General features: G+C 41.3%; 2 protein-coding genes and 1 long non-coding RNA gene across 3 annotated transcripts in view; 2 read left to right on the top strand and 1 right to left on the bottom strand.

Moving 5' to 3' along the window:
• The window catches only part of lmbr1 (limb development membrane protein 1), a 22,293-nt gene extending 13,985 nt beyond the window's left edge, over positions 1-8,308 (bottom strand). The window contains exons 1-5 of the mRNA XM_053681400.1: positions 8,102-8,308; positions 6,919-6,991; positions 5,923-5,962; positions 5,666-5,805; positions 4,586-4,689 (exon numbers count right to left, since the gene is read on the bottom strand). Of these exons, the coding sequence (XP_053537375.1) occupies positions 4,586-4,689; positions 5,666-5,805; positions 5,923-5,962; positions 6,919-6,991; positions 8,102-8,164 (420 nt within the window). The 5' untranslated portion in view covers positions 8,165-8,308. The remainder of the gene's footprint in view (positions 1-4,585; positions 4,690-5,665; positions 5,806-5,922; positions 5,963-6,918; positions 6,992-8,101) is intronic.
• A 2,243-nt stretch (positions 8,309-10,551) lies between these two features.
• LOC108268007 (cerebellin-1) lies at positions 10,552-13,669 on the top strand. Its single transcript, XM_017472634.3, has 4 exons — positions 10,552-10,863; positions 11,210-11,272; positions 11,396-11,530; positions 12,758-13,669. The coding sequence occupies exons 1-4, from the start codon at positions 10,689-10,691 to the stop codon at positions 13,033-13,035; spliced, it is 651 nt and encodes a 216-aa protein (XP_017328123.1). The 5' UTR covers positions 10,552-10,688; the 3' UTR covers positions 13,036-13,669.
• Positions 13,670-14,858: 1,189 nt separating this feature from the next.
• Positions 14,859-16,706, top strand: LOC128633085 (uncharacterized). Its single transcript, XR_008396759.1, has 2 exons — positions 14,859-15,772; positions 16,244-16,706. It is a non-coding gene; the product is annotated as an uncharacterized LOC128633085 (long non-coding RNA).
• The last annotated feature ends 3,735 nt before the right edge of the window (positions 16,707-20,441 follow it).

Genomic DNA, 20,441 nt, shown 5'->3' with positions numbered 1-20,441 from the left:
AGACAGACAGGATGACCCGGAGAGCGAGAGAGAGACAGACAGGATGACCCGGAGAGCGAGAGAGAGACAGGCAGGTTGACAAAGAGCGCGAGAGAGACAGAAAAATAGAGTTGTATTTTAAGGTTTTAAAGGTTAAAATGAACACTCTCTCTCTGTGCATGATGCAGTGAGGTGAAAGTATTTACACCCCAGTCTCACTGCTCAACACATACACACACACACCCCAGTGGACAAATACTTTTGGTACCATGATGAGAAGAGGAACTGAACAGGTACTGAACTGACAGAGAAATGCATACACTTCCAGACTTTCAGATCATCACTGCATCCACAGCGCCTCCATGTGACCATCCACTATCTCACTCACTGTCTCTCTCTCACTGTCTCACTTTTACTGTCTCTCTCGCTCACTGACACTGTCTCTGTGTCTCTCTCTCTAATGTCTCTCTATATCACTCTCACTGTCTCTGTATCTCACTGTCTCACTCTTACTGTCTCTCTCACTCACTGTCTCACTCTTACTGTCTCTTGCTCTCTCTCTCTCTCAATCTTTGTCTCTCTCACTCACTGTCTCTCTCTTACTGCCTCTGTATCTCACTGTCTCACTCTTACTGTCTCTCTCACTGTCTCAATCTTTCTGTCTCTCTAACTCACTGTCTCTCTCTTACTGTCTCTGTATCTCACTCTTACTGTCTCTGTATCTCACTCTTACTGTCTCTGTATCTCACTCTTACTGTCTCTGTATCTCACTGTCTCTCGCTCTCTCTCACTGTCCCACTCCCTCACTGTCCGTCTGTCTCTCTCACTCACTGTCCGTCTGTCTCTCTCACTCACTGTCCGTCTGTCTCTCTCACTCGATGTCCGTCTGTCTGTCTCTCTCACACAATGTCCGTCTGTCTGTCTCTCTCACTCAATGTCTGTCTGTCTCTCTCACTCAATGTCTGTCTGTCTGTCTCTCTCACTCAATGTCTGTCTGTCTGTCTGTCTGTCTCTCTCTGCATGTCAGATTTTGAGATGGAGTGGATGAAAGACAGGTGGAGAGAGATGAGGAATTACTGTTCTGTGAAAACTCAGAAATGTTTAGCATCCCTCCCACACACACACACACACACACACACACACACATCATTACATCAGTAAATCAGTAAGGATTGAACTTGCAGTCCTCCTACTAAGCCTGTAACACTACAGGCAGTGTGATGGACAAAACACAGAACACACACACACACACACACACGCCATGAATCACTACACAGCACCCATACACACAGGATATATGAGTTTAGGAAGACGTTTGAAGTCGTGTTAACACACTACGGATTAACATGTGTCTTCAGCTCCACCTCTCTCTCTCTCTCACTCGCACACAAACACATTTAAATTCAGAGAAATTCACATTTCTGATTTTGATGTTAATTCTGTATAAAGAAAGTTGTGACTTCACATAAAAACGAAAGCTATAAAGTCTTCAGAAAGAGATGAGACACAGAAGTGTTCGTGTTTGAAGATAAACGTCGTGAGTACTACATTAAATAAACTTTGCTAATCGATTCGTATTTGCGTATCAAACACTTAATACATGTATTCGGTCTTAATAAAAGTGTGTTGCACGGTGCAGTGATGCGCTGAAATCAAATCAAAATCAACGCCAGACTCAAATAATTCGACTGAAACGTATTCACCGACCTCGTGTTGCCATGACGACGAGCAAACACGACCTGCGGCGACCGAACCCTGGGAACAAGACGCGCAGCTCTCGCACGCGCACACACACACAGACACACACGGTTATCCTATACTTCTCTCTCTTCTAACTTTTTCATATCACTCTTTTTTCTTAATTTATCTTGCTTTCTTTCTTTCTTTGTTTATTTATTCCTCCCTCTCTCTCATTCCATACTTCTCTTTGAATACTTTCTCTATTTTATTTTTTCCCACTCTTTGTTTTTTCTCCCTCATATTCATCACTCCTCTTGCTTTCTTCCTCCATTTATTTATTTCCTTCTTTCTCTTATTCTATACTCACCTCTTTCTATTCGTTCTTTTTCTTTCCTATTCTATACCCCCCCCCCCCCCCCCCATCTTTTAATTGTTCTTTCTTTCATCCTCTACTTATTTCGGCCTTCTGCTTTCTTTTTCTTTCCATCTTCATCCTTTCCTCTTGTTCCGTTCTTCCGAGTTTATCTCTAAACCGTCATAAATGTGTGCACGGTTTGTTTTTTGTTTTTTTAACTTAAGGTTAAAAATAGGGTTTAACTTAGGATATTTTTTATTTTTTAAAAACCTCTCCACTGACCTCAGAACCAGATGTGGGTGTGGCCAAATATTCTAATGAGCACGCTCAATTGACAGCACTCAACAACAGTACAAAGTAGGACGATACATAGGAAGATTCTGAGATTTAGTTGGCGACCAAAATTTTTTTTTTTTAAATAATTCATGCGGTACGACTCTGCAGACAAAAAAAAAAGTACGTAAAAAGAATTCTTTGGTCACAAGTTGAGATCGGACTTAGGACGCAAATATGGTGGTCATCCACCGATAGGACTTCTTGTTTTGAAACCTGCGATAAATAGAATGTTTATGGTGCTAATCAATGATGTAAGCAGTACCGATGTAGTAACGTTCGTAGGTCTATCACTAACGGATCGTTCTTACAGCCAAATCCCATTCTGTGAACTTCAACAACCTTTCGCCACACGTCACAGCTACATTCCTTGGTCTTACCCATTGTTATGTATAACTAAGGGAATTTGGCCTGTGCGTTACCTCATATTTATACCCCTGTGAAACAGGAAGTCATGGTTGAACAATTTCCTGTTCCTAGTCACCCAGGTGTATATTTTTCTCACATGAATTCATGGGGTGCCAATAATTGTTGCACACCTGTATTTAACAATATTTTTTTTTTTTTTGGATAAACCTGTTTTGTTTGCATATAAATATTTTGTTTGATATAAATATATATAAACCTGACATGTTCGTTAAGAACAATAATAATAATAATAATAATAATCATCATCATCATCATCAGGTCTGCGATACGAGGCGTGACCCCAACAGCGAGTCTGTGTGCTTCCCAGGAAAGGGCGTAGCGGCCGATATTAAAACCTCGCAGTGACACGGAACCGAGTGGGCCGTAAAACGCAGAGCCGGGCGTACGTATAAAAAAACCGCCGCAGCTTTTAACGAACTCCCCTGTTTCATTTCCGCTCGTTAGGGAACGTAACGTGCGAGATTAAACGCAACCATTACAGCGAGGCGCGCGTCAGACTCAGAGGGTCCGCCATGAAACCTCCAGTCTGAGCTTTACGAGGCTGCGTGGCTCGAGACTTGACCTTCCCGTCCGTCTGCAGGGGGCTTTCATACAAGATCGTTTCCTTTCCTCTCTCACACACACACACACACACACACCCACTCGTGCAGAGTGGACGTGTAGGGCGAAATAAAGCAGTGCCTCTGCGTTTATGGATGATCAGTAGCCAGAAACAGGACAAATTACCTCTCGGCCTCGTAAACTACAGTAGCAGCTGATCTTTAATCTTTTAATCTTTATGTAAGTTTGACGAACGCGACAAAAACCAGGAGCCACTTCAAACCGCGCGCCCGGAGGAACCAAACACACACTTCTTTTCTTTCTTTTTTTTCTTTCCCAGATTTTGTCCAGGTCCATGCACCGCTGTGGCTGTAATTTACGATATGAGAAATTTTTTGAAGGGAAGTGTGCTTTTGAAGTTTTTATTTTTTTTATTTTTCAGGGTTTATGCCCTTAATGACAATAAAAGGCATAAATGTGTGTGTGTGTGTATGTGTGAGAGAATGAGAGAGAGAGCGCACTGATATATGGGGTTAAACCTCCACAATTTATAAACAACGTTTACATCATTTTAACCCGGTTTATCTGAAGAAAACAACTTTATTTAAAATGTTTAATACATCAGCATTATGAAACTGTTACACTATTACTTTAAACACACTGTCGGAGGCGGGGGAAAAAAAACGTGTTATTCGAAGTGTTTTTTTGATTTGTTTCGATTTTTATTTGTTATCTAGAGCGTCGCTTTTTGGATCAGTTTGGACGTATATCGTTTAGTTACTTTTATTTATTAAGAGTTAATACGTATTATCATTTATATATTTTTCCTCATTAAAATAAAAAAAAAAGTGCAAAACATTTCAGTGGTATAGTCGGTGCTGTTTATTTTTGTAATAAAGCGAGGCAATATTTTACTTTGAGTGTGTTCATTCAGTATCAATCTTTAAAAATATCAGTATTGGTAAATTCCGCTATCGGTCGAACCCTGTTCGTTATTTTCCACGGTAAAGCTGCAATCCATAGGTTTATTTATGTAATGGATCACACTTTCTTTCTTTCTTGTGTACAATTTGTCCATCTTAGATACAAGCTGACACCGAGCTGCTCAGCCCCGCCCCTTTATACTTTAAAAGACTGTTGGGGGGGGGGGGGGGACAAATACAACAAAACCATACGAGTGGGCGGCGTCAATGTAATTCACAGAACTGTAAACTAACACGCTGCCGCATTAAACAGGTTTGCGAACGCTAGAGAGGGATCATCAAGTACCTTTTTAGAGCCGGCAAATCCCTCGGACTCTAGGAAGAAATAGGCGAAAGGCATGAGGACGAAGAGGCACAGGTTGGAGAACAGCGAGACGAGGTTCCACAGACCTGCAGAGAAACAAACACAGCGAGAGTTAAAAGCATTCAACTGGATATCAGATTCACGCCACCGATAGGAAACGCACCAGAGCGACGCTTGGCCGATGTACTGACGTTAACGCCAGAGGTTCTGTGCACAATCGGGTCAAACCGGAGATTAAATCTCCGCCTGATATTCTTCCACAAAAGAAACCTCATTAATGAGATCTAACATAACACGCATGAGTGTTCAACGTTACCGATTATATCCGTACTACTATACATGCTCAACCGTTCTTATAAATGTTATTCCGTCTTTAAACAACGTTTTTGCCATCTCTTTCCCTGACAATTTATTTATTTGGGCACGAGTAAGGTGGAACCAATCAAGAAGTAAAGCTCAAACCTGAAATAAAACACAAATGAAGCTCAGAGGTTTGACTAAATAGTGAAAATGACTTTAAATTAAATAAATAAATACTGATGCCAGATCATGGATGAAAATGTGATACGCTGGTGCCCTCTGGTGGACGGAAACAAAACTTTTTTTTAAATATATATTTTTTCATCTCACATGTAAACATGTGAGACGCTCTCCCGAGCGGAAAAATTCGAAAGCTATTTAGAAAAAAAAATAACATTGCCGTGTTGTTCGTCAGGTGATGCGGTCCCGTGACCCGTTCGACTAAGAACAAGCAAAATGGTGGACGACGTCGCCGCATCGATTCAAAGAGATGGAAAGTAAACAAAGGTCTGACACAGGCCAAAGCATCTTACGTTTTTTTTTAAGGGTTTTGTTTTTTCCCCTTAGACGGGCAATTTTTGGAACATGTTTGAAAGCATTCTTAAAACGAAAAAACGCGTCAAAGTCTTAACTAGGAAATCCATGACAGCGTGAGAATCTTATCGCTAGTGGAGGATTGAGGAGAAGCTGGATGTCGGATGTGTTTAGTATGAGGCGCATGAGAAATACAGCAGGTGAGAACACGTTGCTGTTGATGCTGACCGTGGATGAGCGAGCCATTGAGCCACTGGATGTAGTAGTTCTTGGGGAACGACAGAAGGATCTCGTTACTGATTATAGAGAATGGGAGGAGGAGGACGGCGCCGCCGGATATGGCCAGGGTGAACGTACACAGGTACATCCTGAAAAAAAGATTTTATATATATATAAAAAAAGAGAGAGAGAAGCAGAATTAGGTAAATAACCTATTAATAAAATATAATATAAACTTAAAATGAGGTGAACTGCGAAGAACCCACGATATTCTGTTAACGACTGCATCTTCATCTTCATGGTCATCTGTCAGAGTAAGAAAAGGGAAAAAACCCACACTGAAGTATTACAAGTATTATTATTATTATTATTATTATTATTATTATTGAGATGCACCGATACTAAATTTCTCAGGCGATACCGATAACTCAGATTGATATCGGCCAATACCAATAGTTCTGCCTTGTATGCCTTCTTTGAAATGAATAATAATTAATGCGAATAAAAACTTTATTCTCTCCATTTCAGCAAGTTGTTTGACAGTAACTTGTCTCATAAACAGAAAACACATTACTCTAATTAACATTAACACATGAACTAAATTCTCAAGATTAAAGTAAGATTTATTACTCAAATTAACATTGACTGAATACTAAAAAAAACCTCCTGTTAGTCTCACATTCACTCACCACAAGCAAAAGCATTTCTACTTCATCACTGACAACAAAGTGCTAATATATAATATCAACTTTTTCATATACTAACATTAACTGGATATGAAATATACTACTCTACAAATATATTTCTCGGTGCAATATAAACCTTTTTTGTCACTTATTTTCATTTAAATCTTTCAACGGTGTACAGGCCCTTTAATTCCGTGCGAGTAGCACAGAGGAAAAAATTAAGAATCGATGCAGAAAATCCCGCTTCACTGCTGCTCACTTCTGGTGTAAAATTTTATCGGTGCAGAGATTACTAACTGCAGTTTTGTCATCATTCCACACAAGAGACATCATCTTTACACTCAGCACGAAATCCATGTGTTTTCCTGCACTCTTTTGATTTTACAGGATATGATCGGCCCTGATCATCAGATGCTTTTAAACTATCGGCTGATAGCGGGAAAAATAGCCTTTATCGACTGATACCGATTATCAGCCGATACATCGGAGCATCCCTAATTATTATTATTATTGCACTCGACTGACAGTAAGCAAAGATCATGTTTCACTGTTCAATCAATCAATAAATGTGCTTACCACTCTTCCTCTTGTAGCGTGTTATGATGCAGTAAGACACGATGTAAAGCACAGCAAACAACAGGAAGCAGATCTGTACAGAGAGAGAAAGAGAGAAGATTAGCGAGAAAATTGAAAGGAAGGAAGTTTGAAGGCTCCGACAGAGGACTGAAAGCAAGCCAGGAAGGAGTTCGGGAACGAAACCGGGAAGGGAGTACGGACGCTCGGAGTCGGAGTCTTGGAGATCAATCTGGGAGGCGATACAGAAGGAATTTTGGATGGAGGTTCTGAGGAAAATATGAACTTCCATCCGTCCATCTGCTAATCTATCCTTCCATCTTGGTGTCTGTCCATCAGTCCCTCTGTTTAGCAGCCTATCCCTCTATTTTCCTGTTTGTCCATCTGTTAACCTCTCCTTCCATCCATCCACCTATCAGTCAAACCTGTCTATTCTTCCACTGTCTATCTGGTACCTGTCCAGATATATACACATGCCTCTCTGCCTGTCTGGCTCTTCACCTGTCTGTCCGCCTCTCCTCTCCACCCGTCTGTCCGTCTGTCCGCCTCTCCTCTCCACCCGTCTGTCCGCCTCTCCTCTCCACCCGTCTGTCCGCCTCTCCTCTCCACCCGTCTGTCCGCCTCTCCTCTCCACCCGTCTGTCCGTCCCTCCTCTCCACCCGTCTGCCTCTCAACCCCACCCGTCTGTCCGTCTGCCTCTCCACCCCACCTGTCTGCCCGTCTGCCTCTCCACCCCACCTGTCTGCCCGTCTGCCTCTCCACCCCACCTGTCTGCCCGTCTGCCTCTCCACCCCACCCGTCTGCCCGTCTGCCTCTCCACCTGTCCGTCTCCAACTACTGCTCTTATATATTATTTGGTCAACATTCCTCTCCTCCTGTGTTTATGTCTATCGATAAATGTACATATTTATATATTTATTTCTCCGCAACATTTTTGTTAGCGTTAATTAGCTGGCTAAAAGCTAGTGACAGCATCTAACTTGCAAATGCAAGCTAGCTAATCAACCACGCTCGTTTTAAAACGTGACGTTAGGCAACAAATTCCTAAACCCTTTGCAGATTTCACACAAACCCGCGCAAACTAGTCGTTCCGATGCTATCCAGCTAATCTGGTAACGGTCCCACAAACGCACAGGCTAGCTGCTAGCCGCTTTAGCTATCATTACAGTTAGCTCATTAAACTTACAATGTACTCTCGGACTTGGCTGTGGAAATTCTGCTCTCTGATCGTGACATCGTCTTCTTCCATTCTTCATATTGCACATGCACATCACTTAGCTCATAGACTTCACAATAATGCCGCGAACTAGCTTCACACAAAGATTAGCTAGCAACCGAACAAACAGTGCGCGCATTCGCCGGGGGGGGGTATTGCGTCGGGGGCGTTATTACTTTCCCACCGCTTTCCGATAAACTCCACCTCCTGCACTAGTATTGGCTTGTTCGCAACTTCTAGCCAATCAGAGCGCACACCGCAGCGCCGTCTGAACTACACAAGGCGGGGCTTATAGGAATATGACTGGGGAAAGGATAACGGCATAAAAGGGGCTCGTTTAGCGTGCAAAATAAATTGCGTCATCATTCCGCGACACATATAACCCGTGGTCGCATAACCGTAGTTAAACCCACTTAAATATATTAAACTTAATTGAATTGTTTTTATCATTTAATTATTTATTATTGTTGTTTGTTATTTAAAACACATAATATTATAACATAAGAATTATTTACATGTTGTTTTCATTACGCTTTATTTACCTCTAAATGTTTTTATTCTATACATAAATTATATTATCCAATGCTGCAGCTCATAGGATTTTATTTGTTTGTTGTTTAGATTTTTTGTTTTGTTTGTTTGTTTGTTTTGGGGTTTAAATTGAGTCAGGGGTGTGTGAGGTCAGAATTGGTGGGAAATTTGTACCTATACATCATACGTCAAGCGTCATCAGAACTCAACTTCATGCCCGAAAGAAGTCTGATGACATGGTGACTGGCACCACAGCCAATCAGGAGAGAGAGAGTGAGAGAGAGTAAGAAAGTGAAAGACTGAAAACACACACTTAATCCTTTAAGCGCTATCTGAGCTCCCAGACACCTACAATTGGGGGGGATTAACCCTTTCCTACATAGTGTCCACACTTTCAATTTTCATATTCAATTTAAGGCTCTTTTTTTATTTATTTTTTTTTTTTTAAAGCAAAATATAAGATATCAATCAACTCCAAATCACTAGAGAGCATGATTTTAAAATAACATAAATGTCTGTAGCTTTCTAGACTATTTGTCAATCTCAATCTTTATTAACTTTCTACATTAAAAAAAGTAAAACTCTTCTTGTGACAGACTCCACTGATCACCTTAGATTTTTTAATGTTTATGTGTTTGTTTGTGTCGTTTTTGCGGGTAGATTTTTTTTAACCTCCTTTTGTCATTCAGCACCTAAACCGTACATTTTGTATGTTCAGAAATTATATTTTATAAAATAAATAAATAAATAACATTTTTAGAATGTCTTCAACCTGAATGTTCAAAAAAATATTGAACACTGGAAGATGTTCATTAATGATTATTATTATTATTATTATTATTATTATTATTATTATTATTATTATTACTATCCATCCATCCACCCACCTTCTATACCGCTTTATCCTTTTCAGGGTCACGGGGAAACCTGGAGCCTATCCCATGGAGCATTGGGCACGAGGCGGGTACACCCTGGACAGGGTGCCAATCCATTGCAGGGCACAAACACATACACATTCACACACCCATTCATACACTACGGACACTTTAGACACGCCAATCAGCCTACCATGCATGTCTTTGGACTGGGGGAGGAAACCCCCGCAGCACGGGGAGAACATGCAAACTCCGCACACACAGGGCCACAGTGGGAATCTAAACCCCGACTCTGGAGGTGTGAGGCAAACGTGCTAACTACTAAGCCACTGTGTGCCCCTGTTATTATTATTATTATTATTATTATTATTATTATTATTATTATTATTTCAAGCATACAGTTTTAGCCTTTTTTAATCATGGGCCATCCATTTATGTTTTTAAAATATGTACTATTTAGACAGAATTCAAATTCATACATCATGCACTTTTAAGTAAACAAAAAAGAGGAAAATATAAAAGAATCTGGATATAAATAATTTACATAATGAATTTAATGCATAATAAATCATTTCATGCATGAAAGGGTATTATATTATGCATGTCTTATTTTATAATGAAGTGGCATGTATGTAATAGTTTTTACATTGGCCTAACTGTTTTAAAAAAAAATTCTAATAATAAATTGTCACCATACGACTGTTTGTTCTAGCACAGCACATATTGTCCTCAGGACGGTTATTTGCCTCAGGTGAACTGTTGGGAAATTATGTTTGTATGATCATTTGGACAGGTGACCAGAACATGACCACGGTTACTGGGATTTCAACAAATGCTTCAAAGTTTTCAGATGATCAATATAATGTTCTTTACTATTCACGAAAGCATACTTTTTTTTGCTAGCCAACAACTTTGTCACTCAAAGAAATGAGACTACACACTGGCTTTCACTCATCTCTCTGGCTCCAGTTTGCTCCAGTACCAAAGTCCTTGTTTATTTTAATACACAACAGAGCAAATAATAACCCAAAGAAGAAACAAAACCAATGTGTCAGCTTTTATAATACAACATAAAGGCAAAGCTGCAGTCGCTCTTAAGCTTAACCTGAGCTGCACAATCTGCAACTGGGCTAAACAAAGTATAAGTGAACATGTTCGTGATAATCACACAGTTGGTTTTGCTGCTTTGTGCCTGGCGCGTTCAAACACAGGATTTCATTACGCCGAAGGTGGACATTCTCACTGAACTAGCAAAAATAAAAAACCTGGAAGAAAGACTGAAGACGATAGAGGAGACGATGGAACAACTGAAGCTTGAGAATGGCGGTAAAAAGAGAAAAAAAATGAAATCAAAACACTGTCAGAATATCTTAGTTATTATGATTATTACATAATTTAAATGATTAACATTGAGGAAATAAACTTCAGTTGAAAAGTTTGAACTCTATTTAGTTTGCTTTTATTTTTGAATGTTTAAATACCTTTTTTTTAAACAGTAATATTAATAAATGGATAAAACTGCTATTTATATAAAATGCTAAACGTATCAAATAATAGCTTCATATTTTTGCTTGATTATCTATCTGCCTGTTTGTCTGCAGTAGGAATAGATAGCCTATACAATTCCTGAAAAAAATCTTCTCTTTTTTTTGTCGTTGTTGATTTAAAACAGTTCTGAAGACGACTGTCCAAACTTTGGAGGATAAAGTTGAATCGCTGCAGAATGAAAAAGAAGGTAAATCAAAAAGTCGTGATTTTAAGGGGTTACAGCTTATAATAAATTCTATATTGTTGTTGTTGTTGTTTTTATAAAATATAATTTAAAAAAATACAATAATATGTTGTTGTGTTTTTATAGCCAGGAAGGTCGCCTTTTCAGCATCGCTTTTAGCTTCTGGAGTGGGACATGAAGGACCCCATGTTTCTGTGCTCTCTCCGTTAATCTACAAAAAAGTCTTCATTAACATTGGAAATGGCTATGACTCAGATACGGGTAAATATGTGCTAATGATAAGGATTTCTTTTGTGTTTGAGATGATCGTTGGTTTGTTATACAGGACAGCCCCATCCAAAACTATTGGAACAGCAAGACCGATTCATTTCTTTGTGCTACACTATACACCAAAGCTTTTATTTCCTGGTGTTTACATCTCGAGGTGTTAAACAACATAATACATAGAACCTTTTGTATCAGACCACAAGAGGTTGTTGGTGATGATACTGAATGTTGTTTTTGGGGTTTTCTTCACAGCTCTCACAACGTTTCTGTCACCAGCTGTTGTTGTCTTCCTTGGCCCACTTAATCGGTGTCAGTTTCTCAGTACACCAGCGGTTTCTTTCTTTTACAGGACATTCCAAATTGTTGTATTGTTTACGTTTGCGTGATGCCCCTGTTTGATATTCCCTCTTTTCTCAGCTTCAAAACTGCTCGCTTTTCTCCCATAGACATCTCTCTGATCTTCATTTTATCCTTTTTAACAACAAATCCAGTCTTCACAGGTGAAACTGAAAGCTAAAACCAAGAGTAGATGTTCAGAGATATTTATTGTTTAAACAAGCAATCGGACAGGACACACCTGGGTAACAAGAAACACCTAATCAGTCACGTTTCAGTATTTTTGCTCACCTACATTGGGTGGTCTGATACATACAAAATGTGCTATGTTCTATGTCGTTTAACACGTCTACATATAAATACGAGGAAATAAAATGCTGAAATTCAAAACTCTCTTCTCATATTCCTCTTTAATCTCACACCCAAATGTCTTCAATCTACAGTACCAATCGTTTCGGAGAGGACTGTAACTAGCTAGTGTGTTATCTAAGACTTTATGTTATCTAAGATTTCATAATTCACATAATACTTAAGTGAATAGACTTGGAATAAAACGCATCACCTGAACAGAAAATCGCATTGCGTTATTGAATAAAAACACTCCTGTGAATCATTTGCCAAGTTCTCAGATTCTGAAAGCACACCAGCGTTAGGTTACGAATGTAAACATGCTCTTTGAACGCCGGATACTCGCTGTGTCAGCACCTGGATACCTTCTTGCTCATGTTTGCATACATGTCAAATCACATGGTGATCACATGACACTATAAAATTTCAATTTATAAAATTTCAATTTATAATATTTTAATTTATAAAATTTTAATAAAAGTTTCTCTGTGACTTTTCTTTTTAAATCAAATCTAAAACTTTTCTGTCACGTTTCAGGGATTTTCACAGCACCAGTGAAAGGAGTTTACTATTTCCGATTCTACGCTCACTGTCACGCCGACATCAGAATGGCTGTCAGTCTGTATAAAAACGGAAACGTTCAGTGCTCTGTGTTTTCCTGGAAACCCGTCACTAACGGCAACGCCAGCAACGGGATCGTTTTAAATCTAGAAAAAGGAGATCAGATCTACACGAGGCTTTGGGATGATAGCTGGGTTTATGATGATCCAGCAGGCTACACCAGTTTCGGAGGATTTTTACTTTTCCCCCTGTGAAATGGCGTCATAAATTGATTTGATTTTTAATATTTGTCTGGTAAACTGTGATTGCAGTAAATGGCACTATAAAATGAATGCAGGAAATCGAACCTGAGGTTAAATTTAGCTAATTTTTTCCTACTTATTGCAGCTTTCATCTCTGCTGTATAATAGTCCAATGTATGGACTATTATATACCTTATATTTGCTTCTGCTTGGCACTGTGTAAATTTTGCAGCTCTACACACTTTCTGGTCCAGGCTTAAAAGTGGACAAAAGTATGTATGAAAGCTAAGTATGAAAAAAATTGAAAGACATTTGGCTAAAAAGTGCTAATATCCCCAATGTATGGAGACTTTTGGGACACCCTGTATAAAACAAACTGTAGTCATGTAAAGTGGCAGTACACGGGGCTTTGTGTACACGAGTATACGGCGTTCAAAGAACATGTCTATATTCTGTAGATCTCCTACAGTCGATCTACAGAATGTAAACATGCTCTTTGAACGCCGGATACTCGCTGTGTCAGCACCTGGATACCTTCTTGCTCATATTTGCATACATGTCAAATCACATGGTGATCACATGACACTATAAAATTTCAATTTATAATATTTTAATTTATAAAATTTTAATAAAAGTTTCTATTGAAGATATTGTCGTTGCATTACTCCACCTAGATTTTGTGGACTTACTCCTCTTAAAATTTACTTCTGTATTAATGTGCTTCTCTGTTTTGAGGCTCTGACCGGGTTAGAGTTTCTGTTTATTTAATTTTGTTAGTGTTATCTCCTCGGCTTTACGTGCTACACTGTTATATTATTTGTTACAGGTCTTTAAAAGGTAAGGACATTATATTTGTTATTGTGCGCAGACTGTTTATCAGTCTTGGTAATTTTGTTGGTTTGTCCAGCTTACTCTCCGAGTTGTTTTCACATTGTGGACAACGTTCGGCTTTTGTAGGATACACTGCTGTCTCATTTGATTATGGAGACTTTGGGTGTGGGTGTTTGGAGGATTGTGAGAGTAAGCAGAACATGCCAATGCTTTGAAGGATGTAATGTTATTTAATTGCGAATCTGTTTTTAGAGGATTTAAACCTAACATGGTGAACAAATTATATTATAGAATTCAGGCAATTTTACTGGTGTTATCTCATACAGTGTAGCAAGTAATAATCTGGAAAGACCTTTGTAATATCACAGTCTAAAACTGGATTTAAAGAGAAGCAAATTAGTAAATGAATCACATGTAAATGAATCATACGTAAATGAATCACATGAAAATGTATCACTTGAATATGAATCACATGAAAATGAATCTCATGAAAATGAATCATATTTAAATGAATCATACGTAAATGAACCACATGAAAATGTATCACTTGAATATGAATCTCATGAAAATGAATAACATGTTAATGAATCATACGTAAATGAATCACATGTAAATGAATCATATGTAAATGAACCATATGAAAATGAATAAATAAAAGACAATAAAAGTTTCTCTGTGACTTTTCTTTTTAAATTAGAATCTAAAACTTTTCTGTCACGTTTCAGGAATTTTCACAGCACCAGTGAAAGGAGTTTACTATTTCCGATTCTACGCTCACTGTCACGCCGACATCAGAATGGCTGTCAGTCTGTATAAAAACGGAACCGTTCAGTTCTCTGTGTTTTCCTGGAAACCCGTCACTAACGGCAACGCCAGCAACGGAATCGTTTTAAATCTAGAAAAAGGAGATCAGATCTACACGAGGCTTTGGGATGATAGCTGGGTTTATGATGATCCAGCAGGCTACACCAATTTCGGAGGATTTTTACTTTTCCCCCTGTGAAATGGCGTCATAAATTGATTTGATTTTTAATATTTGTCTGGTAAACTGTGATTGCAGTAAATGGCACTATTAAATGGATGCATGAAATTGAACCTGAGGTTAAATTTAGCTAATTTTTTCCTACTTATTGCAGCTTTCAGCTCTGCTGTATTAACGTTTCCAATGTATGGACTATCATATACCTTATATTTGCTTCTGCTTGGCACTGTGTAAATTTTGCAGCTCCACACTTTCTGGTCCAGGCTTAAAAGTGGACAAAAGTAGTGCTGGCTCAAATTTAGCCTATTACCTGAAGACACTTAAAAATTCAACATAGAAGCAAATACTCACATCTGCAAACCCAGTTGGAGATAGAAAAATAAGACACCAGCCATGAGTGAGAAGAAGCAAGGTTCCAGATTTATTGGTTCCGTTCCACCACACGAGATCCACACCGATGAGAATTGTCAGAAGTGATCTGACACCTGGCGCTCAAGCTCCAGTATTTATACTGTATTTACACAGTAAATAACCAATATATTTTAGAAAGACTGATATCAATACCAATAGGGTTAAAAAAGAGCTCATCTACATTACCATGATGTTTAAAAAGAGGCTTATCAAATTTACCATGATGCTTTGAAAGAGGCTTATCAAATTTACCATGATGTTTTGAAAGAGGACTTTCTGACTACCATTATGTTTTGAAAGAGGACTTTCTGACTACCATTACGATTGAAAGTGGGAGAGAGAGAAAACAATTTAGAGAGACCTTGGTCTCACTGTTATCTTGTGGGGGGGAGGGGGGGGGGGGGGACTTGACTCAGCTACCCTTCTAAATGGCTCCTCATGGTTCTCTCTTAAAATTAAGGCCCCCGTCTACACCATGCCTGACCCTTCCTCGCGAGACAAGAATCTTCACCATCTGAATTATGAGTAAGTTTCTTTTACATTTTTCTGTATTTCTGGTTTATAATTTACTTTCATATTTGCTCTATATCTCTATTTTATATATGGTTATACTGCTTGCAAATGGTTTACTGTACTCCCTACTTCATAATATCATTATATTATCCTTCTAATATATTACATATCTTACTACTATTTATATTATCCTTATAATATCTTAATACTCCTTTTTATTATTCTTATAAAGTTATAATGTTATAATGTTATGTGTGTGCGTTGGGCCTTTGTGTGTGTGTGAGAGAGAGGGAGAGACAGAGAGAGTGTGTGTGTGTGTGTGTGTGGGTGTTATGACTGCACGCCTGCCCTTGACTGTACGAGAGTGTGTGTGTTTCTCAGCCTGCACTCCTCAGCTCTTATATGTCTCTGTGACTAATAAACCATAGTGTGTTACTCTTAAAGATCTTAAAGTGTGAATCCAATTCGCTTCTGTGTGTCTAGGTGCCCGTCGTCATTTTTCCTTCTTCTCTTTTCTTGGAGGGGCTGGATTTGGATCTGAACACTCACCATCAGCTCGCGCATATCACTGCTGACATCATGGTGCTACTTGACGTTCTTCGCAGCACCCCCTCAGGAAATGGAAATGCGGGGTTCCCCCCCTCTCAGATACAGAATCCACCCCGTGAATGTGTGTATTGACGCCTCTACACAGACAGACCCTCTGCCTGACCCTCCCTCCAGCTTTCAGTCTGAGGATGATGTCACCTTCTCTGATCTGGGCTCTGACCAGTCTTCCCTCTTCACACCTGTCAGTCCACCGTACTCTCAGTGTTCTCCTTATTTCACCCTTGCTGGCTATCCCATGTCCCCAGGACGCACCCCATTTTCTTCCCCCTACCGCTCTCCTCAGGATTACGCACCCACCAGTCCTGTGAATTTTCAATAAAATTACATATTACTCATACTAGGTCTCCCTCATGTTTATTTCATGTCATTTTTATCCACAACATTCCCCCATCTGAGGCTATAAAGCCTCATAAACTACCTTAATTAAGCGGGTATCTGTGGAGAAACTGATTCTGCCGCACCCCATGGCCATCCCTCGCTAGCTGTCGGAGGAGTACTCTAACGAAGCCACAATTCCTTCGCTCATCCTTGTAATCAAATGGGTCCCTTACAGTAACCACTTCTACGCTACACTGATCAGGATAGGAGCTGAGGAGGGTTTGTAGACCTGGAGGGAGACGTGCTAGTGGTATGTGCCCCGGGGCTTCATAGTAGATTGGCAGCTGGAGAATGGGCCTTAGGGCCCCCTACGTCACGTCTACTTTGCGCCGGACCCATGTAGATGTACCTAGCCATAACTCTTAACCCTTAACTTCTCCTTTCAACTATATATATATATATATATATATATATATATATATATATATATATATATATATATATATATATATATATATATATATGTTATTTCGAATCTAACTACCTCGATTATACGTTTGTTTGCCTACATCGGTTATAAGTGTGATTAACTGAGTTCCCCTAATCATTTATTACTACTACTACTGCCGTTGCTAGTTTAAGTATGAGTGGCCACTACAGGAACTACTTGATTTGATCTACACGTCCCTATCTTTCTCAACTGGGCCTGTCAGCCCACAGTTTTGTATTTGTCGGGACCTGCAGAGTCTTGCTTCCCCCAAAAAAGCAAACCCCAATCCTTCGCAGTCAGGGGTGGGCGAAAAAACCTCCTATGAGGAAAAATTCCCACCCTGCCAGCACTATGGGCTCGACAGCACCATTATACTTTTCTCGTGCCTGATTACGTCACACTTTGTTGCACATTACATGTCATACCCCATCACATATCACATAACATATCACATATCACAACATTCTATAACAATCGACTTGACAGTCTCTATTGGCAGTATCTCTCTGTATTCCGGTTGTCTTCGGCTCAAGCACTTTACATACTGTAGAGAACCACCCTTTGGGGAGAGGTTAGTCTAGCACTTACACCCAGGGTATGGATCATCACATCTTCTTCTCACCCCTCAGGGTTCAGTAGATCTGCAACACAGATGAACACATACAAAACACCAATGGGTCCCATTTTTCTCGGATATTCCCAGTTGGCCACTACCTTGTACAAACGGGTTCTTTGCGCTCCCTTGCGCTGTCCTCATCTGTCCTGGCTCATGTCCCGTCTCATGTCCTCGTAGACCCCCCCGGTCTCGCTAGTGTTGCTGCTGTCGCTGCTCATTGTCTCCCATCGCATGGTCTCGATCACCACCCCCCGTTGAGGCGGTAACGCCTCACCCTTAACAATGTACTGGCCAGAAAAGGAGGCGGAGGACATCACCATCCGTCGTGCGCAGGGGATCACACTGCAGGCCACCAGACCCAAAAGGAGAAAGAGGGCGAGCAGGGACACTCTCAAGCGGGTCAGGGCAGCAGTCCAATCTCCAGAAAGAAACCAGGAGAGCCACGGCGGGAGGCGGAGACTAGACCCAAAGCCGGAGTTAGCCGCTTGCTCCGCTTGGAGGGCCTGTAGTTGACCCAGGATCTTGGAGAGAGCACCCTCAGCACCAGTGTGCAAAGGGATCCCAGCAGAGCACTCGAGACCAATCATTGCACAGACACCCTCCTCGAGGGCACGCATCTGGTCCAGGACAAAACGGTTCTGAGCAGCCATGAGGGAGGTGGCATGGAGCTGATCACGGACCAGTCCGAAAGCACTCACCGAGTAGTTAATGAAGCGTTGCTCATTGTACCACATGTAATTAATCCAAGCCACGTTGTGGTTGATCTGCACGGCCGGGAGCAAAACAGACGCTACACCGCTGCCAATGGCCTCCATGTCTCTGTAGCGAGCAGGAACGCCAACGGGGGTGCCCCCAAAGTCAAGATGGATGGTCTCATCAGCGGCCCAGTCAGAATAGCTCGCTGCACCAGCGTCACGGACATACTGAGTCCACAGGGCCACGTCACGGCGTGAACGGGACCGGCTGGATGGCGGTTGGTCAGCCACCAGCAAAACACGGGTCTTACCGTCCAACCTAACCGGGGCGCAGCACCCCTGCCATTCTGCAGGCAAAGTCTGGCGTACACGTTGGCCCCCACAAAACCAGAAAACATCCGCAAGGGGAACAGTACCAGCACTTAGATCAGGTAGGGGAATTGTCACACTGGGGGTGCATGGGGATGAATCACAGACAGTGAGGGTCTCAATTTGCAAATCATTAGCAAACAGGGAGACATTACATCGGGCAGACACGTTTCCCACAGGATACAAGCCAACAGAGGAGCAGAGGCAAATGGGAAAGAACAAGGGCAGAGACAGTTGGACGGGGACAAAAGTCGACACTTGAGTGGAAACAGGGTGAAACAGGCATGAGGAGCTTGCATTGTACATCCACGATGGGCCAAAGTCAACAGAAAGGGCCCCAAGAAGGCACACAGTAGGACACAAAAAATCAACACAATAGGGGGTGGTGAGGCATTCTGTGAGGTTCCCCATAGGCAGCATAAAATGGGGGGTGAGGCTACGATCATGACATATGCAGTATGGAACATCCATGCCAGATACATGTTACTCTGCTCCTCCGTAAGCGAGGTGTTATTGGTGGAGATTGAATAGCGTTGTAATTTCATTAAATTATGTGTGATAGGAGTTGACATCGGGGCAATGAGGAGGGGGTGGAGAGCCCGGGATGCGAAAGGTGAACCTGTACTATCATGGTAAGAACACGCCGTAGCCGAGCAAAGGAACGGTAGCCACAGGGGGCCAATAGTGGTCAGCTCAAAGGAGCACCTACTCGTCTGTGCCACACCAGTAATTCTAAGATGTCCCACGCAAATCTCCACTGATCGAGCTCGGGAGAAAGTGAATGAGGCCAAATGGGGACTTCTGCCAATCCGGGACTCTTCATGGACGAGTCTAAGGAGAGCTAACGCGCACATCGAGCTACGTGAACCCACATTTAAGCCAGGGGCAGTCCAGGATCGAACATGCCTAATACGGTCATAGGGGGCTGTGCCTGAAGTAGCAACCAATCGTGGGTGAAGCATGTTATAGGAATCCAGGGCATTATTGAAGGTATGAATAGTCCTTCTGAGCATTGGTTCGTAGAAAAAGAAAAAGAATGCTATTAGCCCTGCTGCAAAAATCACCCTACCCCCATATGCGCTACTATTCTGCGGAGACCGGAACCGGTGGTAGGGGAGTGTGCAAGGATTCATGCGGAGACTGAAGCTCAGGAGTAAGCCTAGGTAAGCTCAACTGTGCTTCAAGGGACTGCAGCGTATCCAAGTCAATTAGGCTCGGAGGCAAAGTGGAGTCGTCAAGGTCCTGACAGAGAGTGGCAAGCGTAGACAGAAAATCCTCCTCCGATGGGGTTACAAATTCCTGCGGGCTGGTAGCTACAACACCCGTCACTTCTACTCGGGGCGAGAGAACAAGGTCCATATCATAGTAAGGAGTGGAGAGAAACGGACGGCCGGTTGGGCTACTGGCATCAGACTGAGACAGTTTATGTAGTTTTTCCACAGCCCACCGCTTAGTCTGGGCTCGAGTGCTGTAGGCAGGGCTCACGGATGCATCCGAATCACTGTCACTATCGGTGAACACCACTGCCTCAGTGGGCTGCCTTGTACTGACTAGGTCTGAGGTCGACAGTTGTTCGTCGGTAGT

The sequence above is a fragment of the Ictalurus punctatus genome, chromosome 7, assembly GCF_001660625.3.
Source record: "Ictalurus punctatus breed USDA103 chromosome 7, Coco_2.0, whole genome shotgun sequence".
Lineage (NCBI taxonomy): Eukaryota > Metazoa > Chordata > Actinopteri > Siluriformes > Ictaluridae > Ictalurus > Ictalurus punctatus.
The sequence above is the reverse complement of the archived record's forward strand: the minus strand, read 5'-3'. Positions and strand labels throughout refer to the sequence as shown.

Excerpts from the sequence above, each read along its gene's own strand:
- LOC108268007 (XM_017472634.3), top strand. The coding sequence starts at position 10,689 with ATGTTCGTGATAATCACACAGTTGGTTTTGCTGCTTTGTGCCTGGCGC. Across the intron at positions 10,864-11,209 it reads ACTGAAGCTTGAGAATGGCG|TTCTGAAGACGACTGTCCAA; the intron begins GTAAAAAGAGAA and ends GATTTAAAACAG. Across the intron at positions 11,273-11,395 it reads GCTGCAGAATGAAAAAGAAG|CCAGGAAGGTCGCCTTTTCA; the intron begins GTAAATCAAAAA and ends GTGTTTTTATAG.